This window comes from Hemiscyllium ocellatum, chromosome 7, assembly GCF_020745735.1.
Source record: "Hemiscyllium ocellatum isolate sHemOce1 chromosome 7, sHemOce1.pat.X.cur, whole genome shotgun sequence".
In the NCBI taxonomy this organism is placed as follows: domain Eukaryota; kingdom Metazoa; phylum Chordata; class Chondrichthyes; order Orectolobiformes; family Hemiscylliidae; genus Hemiscyllium; species Hemiscyllium ocellatum.
Genome location: NC_083407.1, coordinates 69,976,254 through 70,002,233, shown reverse-complemented (window position 1 = coordinate 70,002,233; position 25,980 = coordinate 69,976,254). Strand labels below are relative to the sequence as shown.

The 25,980-nt window shown below is 40.6% G+C and overlaps 1 protein-coding gene across 1 annotated transcript in view; it reads left to right on the top strand.

The window, feature by feature from the left end:
- Window positions 1-9,789: 9,789 nt before the first annotated feature.
- Window positions 9,790-25,980, top strand: part of pde11a (phosphodiesterase 11a) — a 394,952-nt gene continuing 378,761 nt past the window's right edge. Inside the window, exon 1 of the mRNA XM_060828117.1 lies at window positions 9,790-10,752. Coding sequence (XP_060684100.1) covers window positions 9,964-10,752 — 789 coding nt within the window. The 5' untranslated portion in view covers window positions 9,790-9,963. The remainder of the gene's footprint in view (window positions 10,753-25,980) is intronic.

The following is a 25,980-nucleotide window of genomic DNA, read 5'->3' as shown; positions in this document are numbered from 1 at the left end:
TTGTATTTGGAATGTGCCTTTAAAATAAGAAAATGTTAGGGTCTAGGCTACCTTCTTAAAATATTTTGAAGGTTCTGTTCTTGTCCATAACAAATTGGAGACTCTTGTCAGGATCAAAATCTATAGTTCCAATTTGGGTTTAGGATTTTTGGACTTAAAGGTAGCAAGTGGTAGGTGTTAGTGTCTTTTGCTTCGGGTGTTGAATTTGGTTGGTTTAAACAGGGTGTGCCTTTGTACTAATGGCACTAAGAGTTTTCCAGGGGTGGAAGAAGTGACTTCAGGAGTTTTATACATGGTGAGCAAGGCAAAGCTGTTGGAATTGACGGACAAGCTGGATTTGGGGTTGCCTTTGTGAGAAAAGGGGAGATAATTACAGCATTAGCTCAATATTTAAATTTGCTAGAAATGCCATCAAAATCTTTGGAAATGGCTAGAATTCAATTGCAGATGAAGCAGCATGAACATGAACATGAAAAGGAACTGAAATGATTTGAATTATGGTTAAAAGCAGAGGAAAGAGAAAAGAAAGGAATATCCCTGGCAGAACAAAAAAGGAAAGGATGGCTCCCTCAGAAGAAAGGGAGGAAGAGAGAGAAGGGCAGTAAGGGAAAGAATTTGAACTTCAGAAGTTTGCAATTAGATGGAAAGCCAGCATAGAAGTGCAGAAGTGAAGGTAGAGAGTAACCTTAGTGCAGAGGATAGTGATGACAAGCAAACCAATCTTAAGTCAAAGGCCAGTTTAAATATAGAGGAACCTCAATTATCTGAATATCAATTATTCAAGTATTGGATTATCCGAAGGAGATCTTGAGGTCCCAACAGAAACATTACATCAAAGACTTATTTCCAACACTGATCGCATCTTTTGTTAAAAATGACTGACCTCCCGTCCTCTCTCTCTCTCTCTCTCTCTCTACACTTTCCCTGGAGTTCTACAGAGGGGTGTACCCTAAACCCCTCCTTCCCCAGATAATCTCTCCAACATTGTCCTGTACAGGGTAATGGTGGAACCTGTCAAAATATTGCTGTAAAAAGTTGTGTGTGCACGTGCTATTTGGAGACTTACCCCACGAAGGCAGCAGCAGCAGTCTTGTTGGTGTCCAGTCCGGCTGTCCCGGAGAGGGGGCGGGGTGGGCTGTGGAGGTGTGCATGTTGGGGTGGCAGGGGCGCAGTGTTGTATGGGGTTAGGGGGCAGTGTTGTATGGGGTTTTGAGCTGGCGGGGGACGGAGGACGGTTTTGGATAGGGTTGGGGGGTGGGGACAGGGAGGCGGTGTTGGGTGGGCCGGGGGCTCAGCGCGGTTTGCTGCTGCCTCATCTCCTGGATGGGGAGCAGACTTAAAAAGCTCAGAGACCCAGAGGAAAGGCATTTAATCGAATAATCGATTATCCAAACGAAATAGTGCCCGCCCATCTCGTTCGGAAAATCGAGGTACCTCTGTATATCCAAGCTGTGCCTAAATTTAATGAGAAGGATGTAGGAACCCTTTTTACTTCATTTGAGAAAGTGGCTAAACAAATTAAGTGGCTGGTGACCATGTGGGTTTTGTTGATCCAAACAAAGTTGTAGGTGGAGCTAGTGAGGTATTTGCATCACTATCCGAGGAGTTACCTGGTGAGTTTGAGAAGGTGAAGAAACCAATTTTAAGCACATATGAGCTCGTACCAGAAGCCTACAGACAACATTTCAGGAATATAAAGAGGGATTCTGGTCAAACCTACACTGAGTTTGAAAGGATCAAACAAAGTAATTAAGGGGAATAAGGACATTAAAAATAGATCAAACGTATGACACTATTAGAAAGACAGTTATTTTGGAGGAGTTCAAAAATTCACTTCCTGAGGTAGTGAGAACTCACATGAAAATGCAGAGAGTGAAAATTGCAAGACTAGCAGCTGAAATAGCTGATGATTGTGACTTGGTTCACAAATTGATGTTTGGCTTCCAACATCAATTTCAATCTATGAGGGATAGAAGTTGGGAAAAAGAGAAACCCTCCGGTGGTAAGGGAAAAGTAGACCTCGTTGAAGATAATAAAGATAGCTTACCACAGGTTAGTAAGGAAACCCATGACGGAGAAAGAGATGTAAAAAAGCTCAGGTGTTCTTATTGCAATAAAGTAGGCCACATGAAGTCACAGTGCTGGTGCTTTAGAAAATACACTGGGAAAATGGATGTAGGAAAACCAGTGAATTTTGTTGTAGTAGCAAAGGAAAGCATAATGGAAGCTAAAAAGTTGCATCAGAATGTATGGCCTCGTCAGAAGTTGATTGAGAAGAAAGTGCTAGATCTTCTTAAACCATTTACTTGTGAGTGTAATGCCAGAAGGAGCAAGTAAAGAAATTACAATTTTCAGAGACACAGGAGCATGTCAGTTTTTGATATTGAGAGATGAGGAGATATGTCATTCAGAAGGACTTCTGCCAAAAAAAAGTGTAATGTGTGAGACGAGAAGTGTTCCCTTCTGTAGGGTAAGGTTGGAGTGTCCTGTGAAATGTAGACACGTGGTGGTCAGAATACTAGAAGAGTTGTCTGCTCCAGGAATACAATTTGTCCCCTTTGTAATGATACAACTGGATCACAGGGAAGGGTGCTGCCACCTGTGTTTGAAAAGCCAGTGGAAAATTAGGCAATTGAGGTAATACAGGAAGTATATCCTGGGATTTTTCCTGACTGTGCGATAACAAGATCACAAAGCCACAGGTTGAACCAGGAGGAGAAATCAAAAAATAAAGATAGGGAAGTTGAAACATAATTATCAGAGACCATGTTTGATCAATAAAAACAAGAACAGGTGGAGGACAAAGTGAATATTTTTAGTTTAGAGTAAATAACTGAGTTACAACATAAAGATTAAAGGATGCAAAAACCATACAGAGATGAATCTGAGTGTATTCTAGAATGTTACTATCTTAAATGATATCTTGATGAAGAAATGGAGACCATCACATATTCAGACGGATAAAAAATGTGCAGAAGTTCATCAAGTTGAATTGTCAGTGAGTTATAGAAAGGAAGTGTTGCAGGTAGCGCATAAATTATCAGTAGGAAGTCATTTAGGAGTAAGGAAAACTTAAGCCAAATTACAAAGAAAACATTTTTACTGGTCTGAACTGCATAAGGGAGTGGTTGAATTTAGCCAGACATATCATATGTGTCAGGTAATCGGAAAACCTCAGGCCGTAATAAAACCAGCACCTTTAATTCCCATTCTTGCATTTCACAAGGTTCTAATTGATTGTGTATGACCCCTACCTAAAACAAAAAGTTGGAATCATTATTTGTTGACAATAATGGATGTGCCCACTAGATTTCAGAGGCTACCGCATTACGCAGTATCACAGCTAAAAGGATTGGAGAAGAGTTACTCACATTTTTCACTAGATATGGATTATCCACAGAGATACAATCAGATCAATGGTCAAATTTCACATCAAAATTATTCAGGGAAGTTATGGATAGCTTAGAGTAAAACAATTCAAACCTACTGCGTACCATTCAGAATTGTAGAGGGCATTAGAACGGTGGCATCAAACTTTAAAGACCATGTTGAAGGCTTATAGTCAAAACTATCCAGAGAATTGGGATAAAGGAATTCTGTTTGTACTTTTTGCAATTAAATTCAGTCTATCTGAATTAGTTTTTGGATATGAATTGAGAGGACCACTAAAATTAGTTAAGGAGAAATTGGTGAATCAGAGTTCAGAGACCACATATTTGGAGGATGTGTCAAATTTTGGGGAAAGATTAAATAGAGTGGGTGAGTTGACTAGACAATACTTAAATGTAGCACAACAGATGATGAAACTGGAAGCAGCTAAGAAATCTAGAATTCACAATTTTGCTAATGGATAAAAAATGTCAGTGTTACTTCCAATGATAGGAACATCTTTAAAAGAAAAAAGATTGAGTGTGGTAAGTTTATTTGATAAGAACTCCAGGTAGAAAGAAATCTCAGTGTGTCCCACACCGCTCTCCGCACGCCCCAACCCCGTCCAACAACCCCCTCCTGTCTCCCAACCACGTACAACACCACACACCCCGCCATCCAACACTACCCCCCATCTGCCACCCAACCCCCCCAACCCCGTCCGCCCCCCCCCCCCCCCAGGCCCCCAACCCCATCCAACATTGTCCCCATTCACACCTCACCCAGCCGTCCAACACCGTCCCCGTCTGTCTCCCAACCCTGTCCATCCCCTTCCCCCCCGCCACCCCCTTCCGCCCCACCCCCCTCTCCAGGGCAGCCAGAATGGACACCAATAGCAAGACTGTTGTTGCTGCTGCTGCTGCCTTTTGGAGGTGAGTCTCCAAACAGCACACACACACGCACACAACCTTTTACTGTAACGTTTTGGCAGGTTCCAGTCTTGAAAAGCATAAAGGTGGATAAATCCCGAGGACTTGATCAGATGTACCCTACAACTCTGTGGAAAGCTAGGGAAGTGATTGCTGGACCTCTTACTGAGATATTTGTATCATTGATAGTCACAGGTGAGGTGCCGGAAGACTGAAGATTGGCTAACGTGGTGCCACTGTTTAAGAAGGGTGGTAAGGACAAGCCAGGGAACTATAGGCCAGTGAGCCTTACGTCAGTGATGGGCAAGTTGTTGGAGGGAATCCTGAGGGACAGGATGTACATGTATTTGGAAAGGCAAGGACTGATTAGGGATAGTCAACATGGCTTTGTGTGTGGGAAATCATGTCTCACAAACTTGATTGAGTTTTTTGAAGAAATAACAAAGAGGATTGATGAGGGCAAAGCAGTAGATGTGATCTATATGGACTTCAGTAAGGCATTCGACAAGGTTCCCCATGGGAGACTGGTTAGCAAGGTTAGATCTCAGGGAATACAGGGAGAACTAGCCAATTGGATATGGAACTGGCTCAAAGGTAGAAGACAGAGGGTAGTGTGGAGGGTTGTTTTTCAAACCGGAGGCCTGTGATCAGTGGAGTGCCACAAGGATCGGTGCTGGGTACTCTACTTTTCGTCATTTATATAAATGATTTGGATGTGAGCATAAGAGGTACGGTTAGTAAATTTGCAGATGACACCAAAATTGGAGGTGTAGTGGACAGTGAAGAAGGTTACCTCAGATTACAATGGGGTCTTGATCAGATGGGCCAATGGGCTGAGAAATGGCAGATGGAGTTTAATTCAGATAAATGCGAGGTGCTGCATTTTGGGAAAGCAAATCTTAGCAGGACTTATACACTTAATGGTAAGGTCTGAGGGAGTGTTGCTGAACAAAGAGACCATGGAGTAGGTTCATAGTTCCATGAAATTGGAGTCACAGGTGGATAGGATAGTGCAGAAGGCATTTGGTATGCTTTCTTTTATCGTTCAGAGTATTGAGTACAGGTTTTGGGAGGTCATATTGCTCCTGTACAGGACATTGGTTAGGCCACTGTTGGAATATTGCATGCAATTCTGGTCTCCTTCCTATCCTAAAGATGTTGTGAAACTTGAAAGGGTTCAGAAAAGATTTACAAGGATGTTGCCAGGATTGGAGGATTTGAGCTATAGGAAGAGGCTGAACAGGCTGGGGATGTTTTCCTTGCAGCATCAGAGGCTGAAGGGTGACCTTATAGAGGCTTACAAAATTATGAGGGGTATGGATAGGATAAATAGGCAAAGCCTTTTCCCTGGGTTGGGGGAAATCCAGAACTAGACGGCATAGGTTTAGGGTGAGAGGGGAAAGATATAAAAGAGACCAAAGGAGCAACTTTTTCATGCTGAGGATGGTACTTGTATGGAGTGAGCTGCCAGAGGATATGGTGGAGGCTGGTACAATTGCAACATTTAAGAAGCGTTTGGATGGGTATATGAATAGGAAGGGTTTGGAGGGATATAGCCCGGGTGCTGGCAGGTGGGTCTAGATTCGGTTGGGATAACCGGTCGGCATGGACGGGTTGGACCGAAGGGTCTGTTTCCAAGCTGTACCTCTTTATGACCTTTGCCCTGTACAAGACAATGTTGACTTCACTTTTAATCACTGTAAACAAAAGATGTGATCAGTGTTGGAAATATGTCTTTGATGTAATGTTTCTATCGGGATCTCAAGATCTCCTTCTGATAATCCGATATTCGGATAATTGAGGTTTCTCTGTATCATGTTTGAATCAATTATTTTGTTTAACATGAGTTAGTTTGATCAGTTGCATCGCATTGGAGTGCGCACTTGAATTGAATTGAATTGATTGTCACATGTACCAAGGCACAGTGAAAAGCTTTGTCTTGCTAGCAATACAGGCAACTAGAAAAGATTAGGGTCTGCACTGCCTTTGTAAAATCCTTTGATGGTGTCTGGTCTGGTCCTTAATACAACCCATGAATTCAATATTGTCCAGGTCTTCTTGCACTTAGGTGTGGACTACTTCAGCATCTGAGGAATCACAAAAGATGCTGAATATTGTGCAAGCTACTTTCAATGTGGAGGTAGGACTTCATCTCCACAAAGTTTCCTACCAATACTGTCATGGACAGATTGGTGAGCATGAGGCCAAGTATGTTTTTACAACTTGTTGTTTCATACACTACCTGCCGCAGACCCAGTCTAGCAACTATTTCCTTTAGAACTTGTCCAGTTTGACCAGTAGTAGTGGTGGACATTGAAAACCCCAAGATTACATTCTGCCTTGGCTTAAGTGTCTTCCGCATGAACACATAATCTAGTCAGACATTCAATACCGAGTTAATGATTCATGGCCAGTTGTCTAACGTGCCCTTCTCCAGCTGTGACACTAACACTAAGTTTGTTCTACGGGTGTTTAAGATCCCAGACCACTGACTAATCGAAGAACATGTAAATTCTATGTTTATCTTTAGCTACATATCAGTGGCTGGGTGGGGTCGGTTTCGTTCAGTTGGCTGCAGGTTAGTTTGCTAAGGAGGCTGGAAGAACACAGCAAACCAGGCAGCAACAGGAGGTGTAGAAATCGACGTTTCGGGTGTAACCCATCTTCAGGGCTGGGGGTATGATGCCGTCAGCGTGGGTTCAATTCTGAGGTTACCATGAAGGACTCTCCTTCTCAACTTCTCCCCTGGCATGAGGTGTGGTGGCCCTCAGGTTAAATCACCCCGAGTCGTCTCTGTAGTAAGAGAGCAGCTCTATGAACTGTTAAAATTATGGCGACTCGATTTGAACCGACTGGGTTTCCCGTTACGCGTTAACGTTAATTGGCTGTGAAGCATTTAGCGATCAACGGCTATGTGAAAACACTCTAAATGTTGTTTGAAAGTTGTTAGCCCGAAGTTTGGAAAAGAAAGATCGTTTTTAGAATGTTGAATTTGAGTATAAGATTTCAATCCGAGTACTTCCATGTGTAGCTTTCATTTGGAAGATGTGCAAATTAACGGGGACCCTGTGTTACCTATAGATTGACAGATACAACAAAAAACTTCTGCCTTTAATGCCGTGATCTCTAATTTATCTCAGTTAAGAGAAATTTTATGCTAAGAACGTTAAACACAAATGTTTTCAAAATTGATCAGAATAATAGTTAAAATGTGCTAATGGTGTAAATAATTAACTGCAGCATTTCATTGCTTCAGAGGAAGCCAATGAGATGAGACAGCCACGTTGAAAGGACAAACCGCCTCAAGCTACAACTGCGAACAGCATTTCCAAACAAAGTACAAAGCAATAAAAGAGACAGGTTTAATTTCTAAGCACCCTCACCTGGCAAATAAGCTTGTCTGTAACGGGTAAATATTGGAGGCGGCGGTATATTTGTTTCCTCCAGGTCACATGATGCAGTTTGCTCGAACTGAATATTACACAGTGACAGTTGGTGAAAGGTACACTGAGGCAGACAGCAGTTTTGTTTGCAATCGGAATTGACGATGCTATGACTCCACGTTCGGAGGAGATGCGATTGTGTCATTACTCCTCGAATCAGAATGACTGAAACACTGCGGAGTGGGGCCGTTTATAAACCAAAAACAACGGCTTACCATCTCTTGTAAAGCCGACTCAGTGCTTCTACGAGTCTATCACAACCTTATTCATTGATATCAAAGCATTTTCAATATTTTCAGTTTCACAATTAAATAACATTGTAATCACCCGCAAATATTCACATTTGGAAGACGATCCAGGACTACATATTGTTCAGACTAAGCCTTTTACTGTAGGTGAGTCTGTAATTTAATAAAAATAGCATTGCTAAGAATTAAACACTAGAAATAGATGTATGAACTGACAAGTCGAGCCAATGAGGCAGCCAGTGCACAGATCACTGCTTCTTTGCACAACAGCACTTTAATTCCCACTCGCCATTCATAACAAGGTCCAAAATCTGGTCATTGGTTTACACCTGAAAACACCAACATCAGGGGATCAGAGAGAAAATGAAGAATGTGCGAGCTGCTGAGCGAGCCACATGGTTCTGAAGCGATCAGATTGCAACTCGCCCATTTACCCGGAAGGGCGCGAGCATCAATGAAAGGTAGCGGGCACGCATGCGTGTCAGTCACTGACATGGCTTTCGTCACGAGTCTGAAAGTCTTTCAGAAAATCTCAGTCTGGAATTGAAACCCAGTTCCATTCGGTGGTGCTCGCTTTTGTACTCACACACACTGACTTATTCCCAGCTCTGCTGCTTTTCATTTCAGACTCAACTGGCCGTACAGAGACAAATCTCAACAAAGGTCAACAAAAACGACTTTCATTGACACAGACATGACAGAGGATTGAGACAACAGTTCTTAATTGTTACCTCACTGAAGAAAGAAATTTTATTTTTCAAAAATAAATCCTGCACATTTCATCGGATTGTATTTGGTGTGGTGGCACATTTCTCCACGAGCCGCCTTCACTTGTGGGCGCGGTGCTTGTAAATGAGTTGTGACAACATTGATGCTGCTGTATCTTTTCATGATACCGTGTAAGGAGAAGTGCGAGCTTTAAAGCGGGGAAATCTTCGCTAGAAAATAAATTGTAAGGCATGGAACACAGATCCTACGAAGCAGTCCCTCTGGCTGGGGGGGGGGGGGGGGGGGTGGAAATGCGGAAGAAGTCCTACGTTTTACGTAAATCTCACTGAACACTTCTCATTGAAGTCGCTGCTTGTTGGAGGCAATTATAATCCATTCATTTCAGCACATTGTATGGATTGGACGGGGAGCTGTGCCTTACCTATCCCATTTGTTCAACGCTGCTTACTCCTTTCCTATTTGTTTAACGCTGCTTATTCGTTTAGTAAATTACTTCGATGGAGAGACCAACAAAATGAATATTGTGTAAACCAGAGACAAAATAAAAATAATTGCTTTAATCAGAAATATCTGGTTCACATCTACCGTAGATGATTATATAGTCGAACGTATTCTTTCATTCAGGTAAAAAAAAGGCTTGTTATTAATTTAGTCCGACATTCAGGAACCTTTTGTATTCCGAGAATAAACCTATTGCCGTTCTAACACATTTGAACCTTTTCACCATTGTCTTTCGATATCAGTTTGCTGGAGAATGCAATCCAATATTTCTTGAAGGTTTACCAGAAATGATATTATTCATCCTGGCAAGGACGGAACAAACTAGGAGCGGGATGTTACTGCACCAGAAATCAGGGTAGACTTCGGCAGCAAACAGTGACCCCTTTACGTCAGTGGATCAGGAGGATCCACGCTTTCTCTGTCATTCTTGGCCGTGCCTTGTTACGCAGCATCAGCGCTCCCAACATGGGCAGATAACAGAGCCGACTAGACTGTCATTCCTTTCACGGCAAGATATCAGAGAGCATCAAACAGCAGGCTGCTCACATCAATCGTTAGTGAGAAATCATTGAGTGCGGTCGTGTATATGTACAGCATGGCGCTCAGGCGGATTATTCACTTTAAATATGCCTGAATTCTAACCTGTAGATTATCGTAAACGCAGGTTAAGGATTGAACATACTGAAATGATACTTCAGTGGGATACAATTCGTTAGACTGACTAAGACTTCTCTAGTTCCAGCTATGTCGGGGTCTACAAAGCTAGACTTCTCCGAAGTGGAAACTTTTCTGGATAATCATCCAGATCTTTTCGAAGACTACCTGCTGAGGAAAGGCAAATACAGCGCGGTGGAGAAATGGCTCAAGCAGCATCATCTCAGCAAAACCCCATCGACCCCCACTACAGGGGAGAAGGGCGCTGCCGCCAAGGAGTGCTGGGTGACCAAAGGAGATGGCCTGCAGAGGAGACCCTCCCAGCGGGAGCTCAGAAAAAACTTTGCCAGATCTAAGGCGATGACCGTCAACCGGACTTACGACGAGCACGTGAACTCCAGGGACAAGGAACCACTCTCCAGCATGAGGAGGCGAGCTCTCCTCAGGAAAGCCAGCTCGCTACCTCCCACCACAGCCCACATCTTGAGCGCCTTATTGGAATCTCGGGTCAATATCCCTCAGTATGCATCCACGGCGATCGACTACAAATGCGAACTCAGGGATACCAACGAGAGAGAATTCTTTCTGGAACTCGTCAAAGACATCTCCAATGATTTGGACCTGACCAGCCTGAGCTACAAAATCCTCATCTTCGTCTGTATCCTGGTCGATGCCGACCGATGCTCCTTGTTCCTTGTGGAAGGAACTTCCAATAAAAAGACTCTAGTGTCCAAATTCTTTGACGTGCACGCAGGGACCACAGTCCTACCTTCGTGCAGTATGGAAAACTCCAACGAAGTCCAGGTGCCTTGGGGGAAAGGAATCATTGGTTATGTGGCGGAACACGGACAGACGGTCAATATTCCTGATGCTTACCAGGTAAGAATTCCTCGCGCAAAAGAACCCCTGGAAGACTACGTTTGTTTCAGCCAGCTTGTACTTCAAATATAAAAGGAATGACTAAGAATATGTAGTGTCTGCACTAAAAATGTCAAAGATAAAAGTGTTGTAACATTACAAACACAATTTAAAGGAAACGGTCTCTCCCTTATCCCCACCCCAACCCCCGGCGTCCCCCTCCATTGTAGCTTTCCTGAAGAATCGGTTAAAATCCAAATGCTTTACAATGCAGTAAGCCAGCGACCATTTTATTTAAATAGATGCAACTTAAATGAACAGTTGCTCCTTTTTGGAGTATGTGTAAGATAAATATTTTCATTTAGTAAAGAATTTAGTTCCTCCTTCAGCTCGTTTTCAGGTGGTAAAGTCAGATAGTTCACTGGTAAGCGCATTAACATTGGCACCACCTTGCTTAGTTATTTGGGAAAACCTGATCAATTGTGGACTTTTGGAATGGAATTCTTTCTTACCTAATATGTGTTGTGTATATGCCATTCCCATACTCTGCTTAAATCGTGCTCGTCATGAACAAAATAGAATATCAGCAGCATTTCATCGCTTTTTTTTAATAAATGAAGAAATACAACGCAAATGTAATCCTTTGACTGACGATACAATACATTTTGATCCTTGAAAAGGGGTCATCAGAGTGTGAACAGGAAAGGTCGGGGTTTAACTATAATTCATTTAGACGTTTATCAGCTGACCTTTGCACAGCAATGCTGGACGAAATAAATACAAACTCTTAAAATAAAGATCAAATATCACATGTTGATTGGTGACAATAACAATTTATTGGAGAATAATTAACAAAGGAGATAATTAAAATGCTTTTATGAAGGAAGGAGGGGAAGTTGCAGGTAGAAATGTCCTCAGAAAGAGGACAACTGGAGAACTGAACTAGTGTTGCCTCTTGCTTCACTATTTTGGAAGAAAACGTAAATTAATTCAAAATTGCAATTTTTTTTAGGACTCAATGTCGCAAGTACATCTTAAACGCACCCTTAATATATGAAAAATAATATGACATATTTTGTTTGACACAGACTTTCTGATGTTTGACATATATTCCTAACTGAGACTGCATTCCTGGAGCAGTAAACTACAACTGTCAGAACCTTTCCAAGCTCAGTGATCCATAAAATCCGGCATCACCGGGTTTTGTCTTCAAATTTCCACCAGTTATCCAGTATCTTATTCAAATTGTGCATTCCAGGTAATTTGATAATCACAATACGAGGAAAAAAGTTTTTAATTCCCTTTTCAAAAGTAAGGAAACAGGCTAGAAGATTGAATGGTATACAATCACGTTAAATAATACATAACATCCGTATTCTTGCTGCGTGCTGTTCGGAATATTTAGAATCTGGATAACTCCCGTCCCAGGCTAGCGTTAAGTCATCTAGGAATCTATTCCCACTGCTGTCAATAAACAGAATAAAACATGTAACCATGTGATCACTAACAATATTAAACAATGACGCGGGATGAAGTCACAGAAGTCGCTTATAGTTTGTATCCAAGCAATACTCCCAGAAATTCGCGAAACCTCTGTCACACTACCAACAGATGAATCTCACAGGATATTTAAATGCATCGCTTGGAAATAATTCCTAGAGCACAGCGTAAAAAAAAAGTCTCTGGTGTATAGATTGTTTAAAGCAAGTGAAATGATTTATTGATAAGACACTATCAACTCCACCGTTCGTTTCAATGATCAATTCACCAAGTGTACATGACAGCAGGGGGCGCTCCTAAGTTAGGTCTTCAAGTCGAGTCAACATCAATTTTACTGCAGAGAAAAGTAAATATTTTGAACGATATTCGTTTTATCATTTGCTTACCTTAAAGGTCCACATGTTCGTTTTCACTTGCGCTTGTTACTTTAGAGAGGATTGAAATCTACCAATGTGACACCTTTATTGAAAAAGGGGAGACAAAGAGGGTAACCATAGACCAGTTAGCTCAAAGTCTGTTATGGGAATACAGTAATGTTCTTCTTTAATAAAGGATACTGTAATAGCAGAGAATTTAGAATGACACAATATAATCAGACACTCAGCATGTTTTCATAATGGAAAATCATACCTGACAAATTTACTATAATTCTTTGAGAAGATAAGTTGCCTGATAAATAAAGGTGAATCAGTGGATGTAATATTTGAATTTTCAGAAAGTGTTTGACAAGGTACTATACATTAGGCTACTTATATAAGAGCTCATAGTGTTCTAGGTAAGATATTAGTGTAGTTTGAGGATTGTCTAACTAAAAGAATACAGACTTGGGGTAAGGGGATCATTTTCAAGATGACAGCCTATAACCAGTTTTGTGCCACAGTGATTAGTGCTGGAGCCACAATTATATACAACATATCTATAATGAATTAGATGAGGAGGGCGAATTTACTATAGCCAAGTTTGCAGATAACGAAAATAGGTGGGAGGGCAAGTGGTGAGGATGACACAGTCTGAGGAATGATATAGACAGGATAGGTAAGTGGACAAAAACTTGGCAGATGGAGTATACTGTTGGGGAAAAAAAATGCTTATGCAGCTTTGGAGGAACTGAATATTATTTAAATGGTGAAACAAATGCAAAGTATTAGGACAGTGCAGGAGGCCATGTCAGGAACAGTACTGGGCATATCTAAAATGAGATTCTGGATTAGTGGTGCTGGACTAGTACAGACTACAGATTCAAAAACACCAGCAACAGTCCTCCTTCAAGATCCTCCGCTCCACGCTTGCAGCAATGTGCCGGCACCTAACCTCTCTCCAGTCAGCCCTGCCTCAACTCCAGCACCACTAATCCAGAGTCTGGTTTCCAGCATCTTCAGTCATTGACACCTCATTTTTATATAGGTAAAAACAGTCTGGTGATGCTATCAAATAGGACTACTTACATGCCAAACAGCATAAGCAGCAAATGATAGACAGAGTTAAGCAATCACAAAACCAAAGGATCAGATCTAAGCTCCTCAGTCCTGAAACATTCAATCATGAATGGTGGTGAACAATTAAACAATTGACTGGAGAAGGAGGCTCCACAAATATGATGATGTGTCGGAGCTAGTGTTGGACTGGGGTGGGCGAAGTTAAAAGCACACAACACCAAATTATAGTCCCAACAGATTTATTTGGAAGCAGTAGCTTTCAGGTGGTTGTCGAATATAAGATCATAAAATGCAGAATTTATAGCAAAAGATTAAGTGCCATACAGTGTATATTGAATATATGTTCAATTTATCATTCTATGAAAGTGTAATCTTTTGCTATAAATTATGTGTTTTATGATCTCATATTCCACAACCACCTGATGAAGGAGCAGCACCTCTGAAAGCTAGTGCTTCCAAATAAACCTGTTGGACTATAACCTGGTGTTGTATGGTTTTTAACTTTGTCAACAAATTTCCCATCCTCAATGATGGAAGAGCTCAGCACACCAATGCTGAGATACAGCTGAAACATTTGCAGCAATCTTCAGCCAGAAGTGTGCTAAGTGGGTGATCCATCTCTGCTTCCTCCAATGGTCCCCAGTGTTACAAATACCAGTCTTCAGCTAATTCGATTCACTCCACATCATATCAAGGTGGGCCCTGACAACATTCTGGCAATAGTACTGAAGTCTTGTGCTCCAGAACTTGTTGTTCCTCTAGTCAACACTGGCATTGCCCCCACTGTGCACAAAAAAGCAGGCCAAATCCAGCCAATTACTGGCCCGTCAGCCTACCCTCAATCATCATAATGTAATGGAAGGTATCACCTACAGTGTTATAAAGCAGCATCTGCTCAGCAATGACTTGCTCAGTAATGCCCAGTTTGGAGTCCATCAAGGCCACTCAGCTCCTGACTTCATTACAGCCTTGGTTCAAACATGGACAAAAGAGCTGAATTCCAGAGGTGAGGTGAGAGTGACAGCCCTTGACACCAAGGCTGCATTCGACTGAGGCCTCAAGGCATCAAGGAGTCCAACAAAAACTGGAATCAATGGGTATCGGGCAAAGTCTCTGCTGGTTGGAGTCGTACCTGACACATAGGAAAATGGTCATGCTTGTTGGAGATCAATCATCTCAGCTCCAGGACATTTCTGCAGGAATTCCTCAGGAGAGAGTCTTAGGCTCAACCAACTTCAGCTGCTTCATCAGTGACCTTCCCTCCATCACAAGGTCAGAAGTGGGGATGTTCATTGATGACTGTGCAATGTTCAGTGCCATTGGCGACTCCTCAGATACTGAAGTAGTCCATGTTCAAATGCAGTAAGGTGTGGACAATATCCAGGGCTTGGCCTGATAAGTAACATTCATGCCACACAAATGCCAGACAATGACCATCACAAATATGAGCCCATCTAACCACCGCCTCTTGACATTCAATGGTATTACCTATGATCAACATCCTTGGGATTACCATTGACCATAAACTCAACTGGACTCACCACATAAACACAAAGGCAGTTCAGAGACTAAGAATTCTGTGATAAGGAACTCATTTCCTGACAAAACAACCCCCCCACCCCCCCCCACCACACACACACACACCAATGACCAAAACCTGCCACCATCTATGAGGCACAAGTCAGGAATGTGATGCTATACTTCCCATTTGCCTGAATGGGTGCAGCTCCAATAACACTCAAGAAGCTTAATGCCATCCAGGACAAAGCAGCACTGCATCAACAATGTTATGTACTTGACCAAACCCCTTCAAAATATATTGCGAAGGTTGCCCAGAATCTTAATGTTTTCTTATTTTAAAGGTAAGTGTCACGCATTGCATTCCGGATGCAATTCAGTTGGTCAAACTACTCAACTGTAAACAAAACACACTTTCTTTTTACAGACAGTATAAAATAAAACAAAAGAATTGGCTTAACTCTATTGAAATGCTTAACAAAATAATATATATTAGCTACTAATTAATTGTTCCAATATAGTAACATCCCATAAACACATTCTTAATAAAGACAAATTCAGTAAATTAGATTGTCTTACCTGCAATTCTAGTAGCAGGAGCTGAACCTCAGCTTTTAGCTGTAACCGAGACAGAAATAAGAGCTTCCACATCCAGCTTCAAGATTGCACCCACTGCAGAAAGCTAAAACTAAAAATCCTGGTTCTGTGAGAGCTTGACCCACCCGTACAGGCTTCTACTTGTTTTAAAAAAAAACCAACGGCCTCACATGCGGTTTGCTCTATTGACTTTGAGCAGACCAGTCTGTGCCTCTGTCTTAACCTTTCGACATATAAAAATCATGACAAAATACACCTCTTAAAGCCATAGTATTGTAACACTTGCCCTCCTTTTAAAAAATTAATCATCAATATAAAGAGATGGCTTTTTTAAAAGCCTTTCACATTATGCTAATAGTAAACTACAATACCTACATATTACATTGGCTCTAAGTATGCAAATATTCAGTACTACAGTTCATTTCAGTCTTTTTTTTTACTGCCACCATCTCCGTCTTTCTTCAAAGTTGCAGCAACGATTCAGCAATTATGTTCTCTTTTCGAAATGAATGCCTGCAATATTAAGCTCTAAACAGAGTCTGGTATTTTTATCTTTAAATTTTCCCAAAAACTTTAAAAGGTTATGATCAGTATATACAATTGCCTCAGACATTATGGGCAATATACATGTTGAATGTTGCAACAAATATACTGAATTCAAGGTCTCTTTCTCAACTGTGGAGTTTTTGAAATGATTATTCAATTTTATGGAAAAATATTCAATAGGTCTTTCTAACTTCTCCTTTTCTTCTTGACACCCACATCAATAGCCATTTCGAATGGCTTTGCATAATTAAGTGTGGTTAACACAGCTTTCATGCTGTCAAATGCCTTCTGACACTTTTCTAACCACTGAAACTTTCTGCACTTCTTCAAGCAGCCAATCAGTGGAGCAACTATGCTATTAAAATTCAATATGAACTTCCAATAAAAATAACTCAATCCCAGGAATTTGTTGTACTTTGCTCTTCATCAATGGTATAGGAAACTCCCCAAAAATCTTTTCACATCCCATGGGACCATCTGTCCATGTCCAATAATATGGCCTAGGAATGTGACTTGGGCTTTTGCCACCTCATGCTTGGTCAGGTTTATCACCAAATCTGCCTCCCAAAGTTAATCAAATAATTCCAATAGATGCTGTAAATGTTCTTTCCATGTGTGACTAAAAATCACCAGATCGTCAATGTACACCACACAATTGGGTAATCCAGAAATTATGTTTTTGGTTAGCTTTTGAAATGTGACTGGCGCATTTTTCATGCCAAATGGCGTGACTTTAAACTGTTATAATCCATTCAAAAAGCCAAAATTTCCTTGTCTCTTTCAGGTAAAGGTACCTGCCAGTTTCTTCTGAATAAGTCCAACTTTATAATATAAGTTGCTTGTCCCATCTTCTGAATACAGTCTTCCAAATGTGGAATAGGATATGAATCAGATTTTGTGAATGCATTGACATTGCGATAGTCCATACATAATCGTTGGGTACCATCTAGTTTTGGCACTACCACTATTAGTGAGCTCCATTCACTACAATTCATTTCGATTTTAATGTCTTTGAGCGAACATTCAATCTCGTTTTGAACTTGCTCCAACTTTAATGGGTTAAGTCTTTGGGATGTTGCTTAATTGGAACAGCATTTCCTACTTCGGGCAGCACGGTGGCTCAGTGGTTCGCACTGCTGCCTCACTGCACCAGGGATCCGGGTTCGATTTCAGTCTGTGGCGGCTGTGTGTGGAGTATGCACATTCTCCCTGTGTCTGCGTGGGTTTTCTCCAAGTGCTTTGGCTTCTTCCCGCAATCCAAAGATGTGCAGGTTAGATGAATTGGCCATGCTAAATTGCCCACAGTGTTCAGGGATGTGTATGTTAGATGTGTTAGTTAGGCGTAAATATAGTGGAATGGGTCTGGGTGGATTACTCTTCGGAGGGTTGGTGTGGACTTGTTAGACCAAATGGCCTGTTTCCACATTGTAGGGATTCTATTAAACTTTTGCATCATGTGCAATCAGAGTTGTACTTCCCAGCTTATTCCCATGTATCTCCCCATGTGATTAAAACAAGTCTTTCAGGTCAATTCGATTTTCATTTGAAGGTAACTCAATAGCCCAATTTTTGAGAACTGCCTCATTGTTCAAATTAATTTGAGAAATGTCCAATTTAGTATCAACTGAATTTGATGCTTCACTCTGTATTGTAACAAATAACACATTGTCCCTTTGCTTTCCTTCCCTATCAAAATATCTTTTTTAGCAGATTCACATGACATGCTCTGTGAGATTGCTTTTGACCTGGCATTCTTATCAAATAATTCACCTCACCCAATTTCATTTTGATTTGATAAGGCCCATTAAACCTTGTTCTTAAAGGGTCACTTACCACTGGAAGTAAGACTAACTCTTTATCTCCACTAGCAAACTTGCAAATTTTTGTTTTCTTGTCTGCATCCTATTTTGTCACACACTGTGAGTCTTTTAAATGCTATCTAGCCAACTCACCTGCTCTATTTAATCTTTTCATTTCTCTATTATGCCTTCTATCACTTCACCACTTTTCTCCACTCTCACCAACCTCACTTTATATAATGCACTATTGCTCTTCTCCCCATGACTTCCACATATTACCACTTTTTTCCAGCAATACACCTAAACTGTGCATTTCCTCACCTCTCATCATCAGATTATCATAGAATCCCTACAGTGTAGAAACAGGCCCTTTGGCCCAACAAGCCCACACCAACCCTCTGAAGAGTAATTCACCCAGACCCATTCCTCTCCCCTATTACTCTACATTTACCTGTGACTAATGTACCTAACCTACACATCCCTGAATACTATGGGCAATTTAGCATGGTTAATTTACCTAACCTGATTTGGAGGTGCGGTGCTGGACTGTGGTGTACAAAGTTAAAAATTGCACAACTCCAGGTTATAGTCCAACTGGTTTATTTGGAAGCACTAGCTTTCGGAGCACTGCTCCATCATCTGGTGGTTATGGAGTATAAGATCATAGGATATAGAATTTATAGCAACAGTTTACAGTCTGATGTAACTGAAATTAAATATTGAATAAGATCTGGATTGATTGTTAAAGTCTCATCTTTTAGAATGGCATGTTGGTTTCAGCTCTTTCATATGTAAATTCCAGAACAGTTACATTCTCGAGTGAACTTTAACAATAGGTGCCACGCTGGCCCGGCTAGTGCATTGAAGGTGTGAGGTGCCCTGTGTGAGGCTTTCTGTGCCCCAATGTTCAGACTGATTCTAATCTAAAAAAGGGATTTACAGAATCTTACATGGATTCATACTTTGAGCAAAATAAAATGTAATTCTGCAAGTACAAATTCACCCTGTAAATGTGTGCATTTGTGTGTATGTGTGCGTGGGTGCTCGTGCACGCGCGCATGGTGCAATGGGATCACCCGTAGTGTTACATGAACCCAAGGTTCTAGTTGAGGCCATTCCCATGGGTACTGAACGTGGCTATCAGCCTCTGTTCAGCCACTTTGTGTTGTTCCCTGTCCCGAAGTCTGTCTTGGAGGATGGTCACCCGAAGGTCAGAGGTCGAATATCTGAGGCCAAATGAAACAGAACATGGCTCCCTTGTACTGTGAGACAGCACTGCAAACCACTGAGCCAACATGCCGCCGACGATTGACTTGCTCCCAGATCTCTTAATTTCTTTACCTACTCTTCCTGCCAGATATGAGTAAACCTTATCACACAAGTAAATTCTTTAAAGACATCTCGTATTTTCTTCTCAACCAACCCCTGACCAAGTTGTACATTCTTCAGCAGCTTTTTAGCTTCCATTGTATTTTCCTTTACCACTATAACAAAATTCACTTATCTTATTTTCCCATATCTGTCTTCCCAGTGCTTTTTCTAAACCACCAACACTGCAACTTCATGTGGTCTACTTTATTGTAATGAAAACACCTGAGACTTTTTACTTTCTTTCCCCACATGGGTTTCCTTTATACCCTGTGGTAAACTCTTTACTATCCTCAATGTGATCTCCTTTTCCCTTACTACCTAAAGATTTCTCTTTTCCCCAATTTCTATCCCTCACCGATTGAAATTGACATCAGAAGCCAAACTTTGATTTACGAACCAACTCATAGTCAACTGCCATTTCCAATGCTAATCTTGCAATCTTAACTCTGTGCTCTTCCATGAATTCTCACTCCTTCAGGAAATGAAGTTTTGAATTCCTCCAAAATAATTGTTTCTCTGAGACGGGATTCTAAAAATAATGCATAGAGTTTGAAAGAATCAAACAAGGTAACTTTGATACCTGGATAAATGTTTGATCTATCTTCAATGCCCTTATCCATTTATCAAAATTACCTTATTTGATTCTTTCAAACTCTACGTATGTTTTATTTAGGGTCCCGTCTTAGATTCCTAAAATGTTGTCTGTAATCTTCTTTGACTAGCTCATATGCACTTAAGAGAGCATTTTTTTAACGTCATTATACTCCCAGGTACCTCCTCTGATAATGATGCAAAAACCTTATTAGCTCTACCTATCAACAATACCCACATGGTTATTAGTCATTTCATTTCACTTAAGTGAAATGAAAAAAGGCTTCTACATCCTTCTCGTTGAACTCAGGCAATGTTTGGACATATTTAAACAGATTCTCACCAGCCCTTTGTCTACCATGGGATTGCTTTCCATCACTATTCTTATCACTACTCTTACCTTTCACCTGTACCTCGGCCATTTTAAGTCAACTTTGAGTTTTCAGTTTCAACCTCTGAATTTCAAAGACTCTTTCTCCTTTTCATTCTTTCCTATTCTTTTTGTTCTGCCAGAACTATTCTTTCCTTTTATTTTCCTCTGCTAGAGCTATTCTCTCTTTCTGCTTTTTTTCTGTTTGCAATTGTAATTCAACCTGTTTCATTTCTTTTTCATATTCAAGCTGCTTCATTTACAATTGAATTTTAGCCATTTCCAATGATTCTGTTGGCATTTCCAGCAGTCATAAATGTCGAGCTGTTGTTGCAATTACAGTACCTCCCTTTTTCACACAGACAACTCCAACTCCAGCTTGTCTTGACAATTCCAAAAACTTTGCTTTGCTCACTTTCTGTAAAACTCCCAAAGTGAGATTTTTCACCTCAGGAAATTCTTAGTGACTGAAAGAACTATTGTTACATAAGGTGCACTCTATTAACACAAAATTAAAAAAAACCCAACAATAACCATTCGGTGCCTTTGGTCCATTAATCCTAAACCCAACCAGGAATTAGAGATTTTGATCCTGTCAAGAGCCTCCAATTTGTTATGGACAGACCAAATCCTTTCAAAATATATTAAAAAGATAGCCTAGATCCTAACTTTTTCTTATTTTAAAGGCATGTCAGGCACTGCATTCTGGATGAAATTCAGATGGTTAAACTACCAGATTTGAAGCAAAGCACTTTATATTTTAACTATAGCATAAAAATAAAGACAAAATAAAAATAAAGCAAGAGATTTGGCTTAACTCTATCTCTATTGAGCTGTTTAACAAATTGATATATTAACAACTACTTGTTCCAATATAGTAACAGAAATACACTCTTGGGAAAGAAAAAATGCAATTCTAGCAGCAAGGAGAGAACCTCAACGTTTAGCTGAAACTAAGATAGAGAAATAAGTGCTTCCAATCCAGCTCCAAGATCCCAGCAACTACAGAAAGCTAAAACTAAAAATCCTGGTTCTGTAGGATCTTGACCCCACCCATACAGGCTGCTTCTATTATTCCAACTTTAAAAACAGCCCAAGGTCTTACATGCTGCTTACTTTATTGGCATTGAGCAGACTGCTCCATGCCACTGTCTTAACCTTTCTTCATAAAAAAAACCCAGGCCAAATATGCCTATGAAAGCCATAGTACCATTACAACAAGCATCCACTCCCTGCACCACTGACACACAATGGCAGCAGTATATGCTATTTATAAGATGCTCTGCAGAAATTCACCAAAGATCCTCAGATAGCACCTTCCAAACACACAATCTCTTCCATCTAGAAGGACAAGGATAGCAGATACATGGGAATACCACTATCTTGAAGTTCTTCTCCAACCCATTCACCATACTGACATGAGGTCGAGATGCCTTGTTAGACTCCGAAGTCAGAAATCACATGACACCAGGTTATAGTTATTTGAAATCCCAAGCTTTGAGTGTTGCTCCTTCATCAGGTGAAGCCAGTAGCTACTTCACCTGCCGAAGGAGCAATGCTCCAAAAGCTTGTGATTTCAAATAAACCTGTTGGACGATAACCCAACATCTGACATAGAAATATTTTGCCATTTCTTCACTGTCACTGAGGCAAAATCTTGGAATTCCCTCCCGAATGGCATTGCGGGTCAACCCACAGCAGGTGGACTGCTGTGGCTCAAGAAGGCAACTCACCACCACCTTCTCAAAGGTAACTGGGAAAAAAACAATAAATGCTGCCAGCCAGCAACCCCCTCATCCCACTAAAATGAATACTAAAAAGAATTATGGAACAGAGGGAATTGGGAATTTTCATTCACGAATCAAAAGTAAAGCTGGCATTCAAGTTCAGTGGATACTTGGGAAAGCAAATGAAATGTTGACCTTTTATTTCAAAGGGAATGGAGTATATAAATAGTGCTGTTCTGTTAAAACTACATAAGGTACTGGTCAGACTATGGCTGGAATACATAGTTTTGCATCTTATTTAAGGAAAGACATACTGATATTGCAGCTGAAAATGTGTTGCTGGTTAAAGCACAGCAGGTCAGGCAGCATCCAAGGAACAGGAAATTCGACGTTTCGGGCAAAAGCCCTTCATCAGGAATCACATTGCAGGCAGTCCAGACAAGGCGCACTGTACAGATACCAGGTATAGAGGGGCTATCTTATGAGGAGACTTTGAGTAGGCTGGACATTTACTCAGAAATTAGAAGCATGAGAGGTGACTTTATTGAAATGTTTAAGAGTCTTCAAGAACTTGACAGGATATATGTGGAAAGATTGTTTCCCCTTGTGAGAGAGTCCAGAACCAGAGAGTATTATCTCAGGATAAGGGGTCGCACATTTCAGAGATGAGGAGGAATTTCTTCTCAGGGTAGCAATCTGTGGTCTTCTTTACCATAGAGGGCTGTTGAGGCTGCATTGTATATTCAAGGCTCTGATAGGCAGATTTCTAAGTGGTAAGGGCATCAAGGGGAAAGGCAAGAAAATGGAGTTGAGCATTATCAGATCAGCCATTGTCTCATTGAATGCAGCAGACTTGATTTACGCCCACAACTTATGATCCTGTGATTTAGTCTCTGTGATAAAGTACTGTGATAAACCTCAATTTCAACTTCAATATGGGTTATTTTAAAGTCTACTTCCATTCTGCTCATAAATTTGAAATTGAGAACTATTCCATATAATATTTTAATTTTGTTCCTGTTTAAGTTAGTCATGAAGATTATGACTGCTCCTCAAGCCCTGACATATGGAATAGCCCAATGAAGCACTACATCTCTTCTTACATTAGCTTGGTTATATATTCCTGTAATCTTTGCTTTTCAACAGACAAAAGCAATCTTTTAAAAATATTTCAACCACAAATATAAAATGAACATTTAATAATGTTGAGGATTGCTTTTTCTAATTCCTCACTCTCACCCAAATCCTATAGGATACTATCCCTCAAATTGATGGGTAGGTGTATTTACTTATTAGAAAATAGTACTTACTTTCTAAAACAAATTTTACAATAACTTTAAGAAACAATTTACCACATTTCTGTAAATGTTTATGTTGATGAGGCAAATATCAAGTAAAAAATCTCAGCTTTTTTGGCCTGTTCAAGAAATTCTCCATATTCCTGTCATGGTGGTGTTGATGCCTCTAGTGTCTGAACAACTTTATTTCCTTTTCACTCAATAACAGCTGAAAATAAGACTAAGAAATGTTTGTGAAGGCCTGCATTTACTTATGCCTAAGCCTCGAAAGCTGCAGTTACCAGACTACCAAGTTTCACAACTTTCTTTACCATCACAGTTACATCCAGTAAGGAGTCAGTTTTTTATTGTGACTACTTTGCAGATTCCAAATGACATGATATTGAGGTTTAAGTAATACTTCCTCCATAAATGGTTAACCATTGTCACCATTTTCTCCATAAATGGTTCACCACAATCATATCACTCCTCCATCAGGACCGCCCATGAGCATTTAGATCTGGACCTAAAGTGCTGGGTGAAAGTCGAGCCCAGGACCCATGCGGTCACTGAAATAAATGATTCTTGCTCTTGCTTGCAAATCTATATTGATGCATGCAAGCATTTTCATCATCCAATTTGTAAATTTTTCCCAACTGAAGGTCTCAAAATTGCTTAGCATACACCATATCCACTGCTGCTCGGTTCTGCCTGCTTTCTGTAGATGGTACCTCCACCTCGGAGTCAAGGGATCCAGGTTCAAGTCCAAACTACAGCGCATTTTTTTTTAACAAAAATGTAGTAATGATGTACAATGATAAGGGGAAAAGAACAGCTTGGCACCAGATACAGCTGGTGAAGATTCAATGGGCTGAATATCTGCCTTGTGCATCATTACATTTCTGTAATTCTGCTCCAGAGGTGCATAACAACACAGCTGACTAAAAAGGCAGGCTCTTGTGGTGACTATCCCTCGGACAAGAGGCCCGTGTACAAGTTCCACCTCCCGAAGTGTGATATAATATCTCTGATCACACAGATTAGAAAATCTCTGCAATCAATTCAGTACAGTGATTTGTGTTGTGACACTGTTAACTCAAGTAATGTCACTATTTTATGGAAATGGCTGACGCGCTGTACTGCTTTGTGAGAGTTTAATGAAACTTCTTACAGTAATTGAGCATATAGAAATACGAAGATGGTGCTTGTTCCATACCAGACAATAAAACCTTTGAATCAGCAGTCTCTGCATCAATAACAGATGGTCCAATTGAAGCCAGGGCCTCTGCCCAAAAATACTCTGCTTGGCTCTTGTGGAACTGACTTATAGATGGTTCTGCAAATCCATTAATTACTGTTGCGATTCAGATAGCTGGACCATTAATAGTTGGTACTTTGAGCAAATTTAGCAGCAAAGCCTTCAGTATGGTTTAGCACTTTATTCTTTCAGAGGTAGAATTCATCAATATGCACAAAGCAGATCTTTCGAGTAGGACATTCTAATGTTTCATTTGTGCTTCAGCGTCACCAAATGTAATCACTTCTGGATTGCTATCTAAATCTCACACCATGGATATAATTTTGCTGGTCCTTGTGCAGGAAGTAGAATGTGGCATTGGATACATAAAGCTAGACAGGTCTAACTCGCAGCTATTGGTCACAGCTTCTTGGAGAATGCCCAGAGACCGAGAAATGGAATGTAAATTACAATGCTGTTTGCATAAGAATTCCTAATGTAATTCCATGCTTTGATACCACTGATTGTGACAAGAAGTGAATCGTGTTTTACAACCACTATCCTTATGTTGAATTAGCTAAAGGACTCAGATTTACAAGGGTTTTATTATAAAATCTACAGTTTAACAAAAAAATAACCTTTCTGGCTGGACCATTTCCTTGTTCAGAAGCCAAGACACTACTGGGAGATGAAGTCAGCTCTTTTTAAAAATTTTAAATACCAATTTAATTAGATCATCCAATTAACAACTCAAACTGCAAAATACTGCCCACTCAGGGCAGTGCAACAATTACAAAAACTAAAGTGGGGTTAAACAGGACAGGCTAAATCAAAATAGTGGGGGGAGGATATTATGCATCCCAGGTATCAGGGCATCCACCTCCCACTGAAAGCTTTGGACAGTATATGCTTCCTCTCCAAGAGGCCAGTGGAGCTACAGAAGAGTTGAGCTCTTTGCTATTTTAAATTTGTTGATTTAATAATTTAAATCAAGAATTTAATGGGGAGGCAGTGGCCTAGTGGTATCATCACTAGATTACTGATCACAAACTCAGCTAATATTGAGGGGAACCAGCTTCAAATTCCACATGGCAGATAATGAAGTTTGAATTCAATAAAGAATCTGGAATTAAGGGTCTAGTGATGACCATTAAACCATTGTTAGTTGTCAGAAAAACTCATCTAGTTCACTAATGACCTTTAGTGAAGTAAATCTATTATCCTCACTTGGTCTGGCCAACATGTGACTCCAGAACCACAGCAATGTGATTTACTCTTAC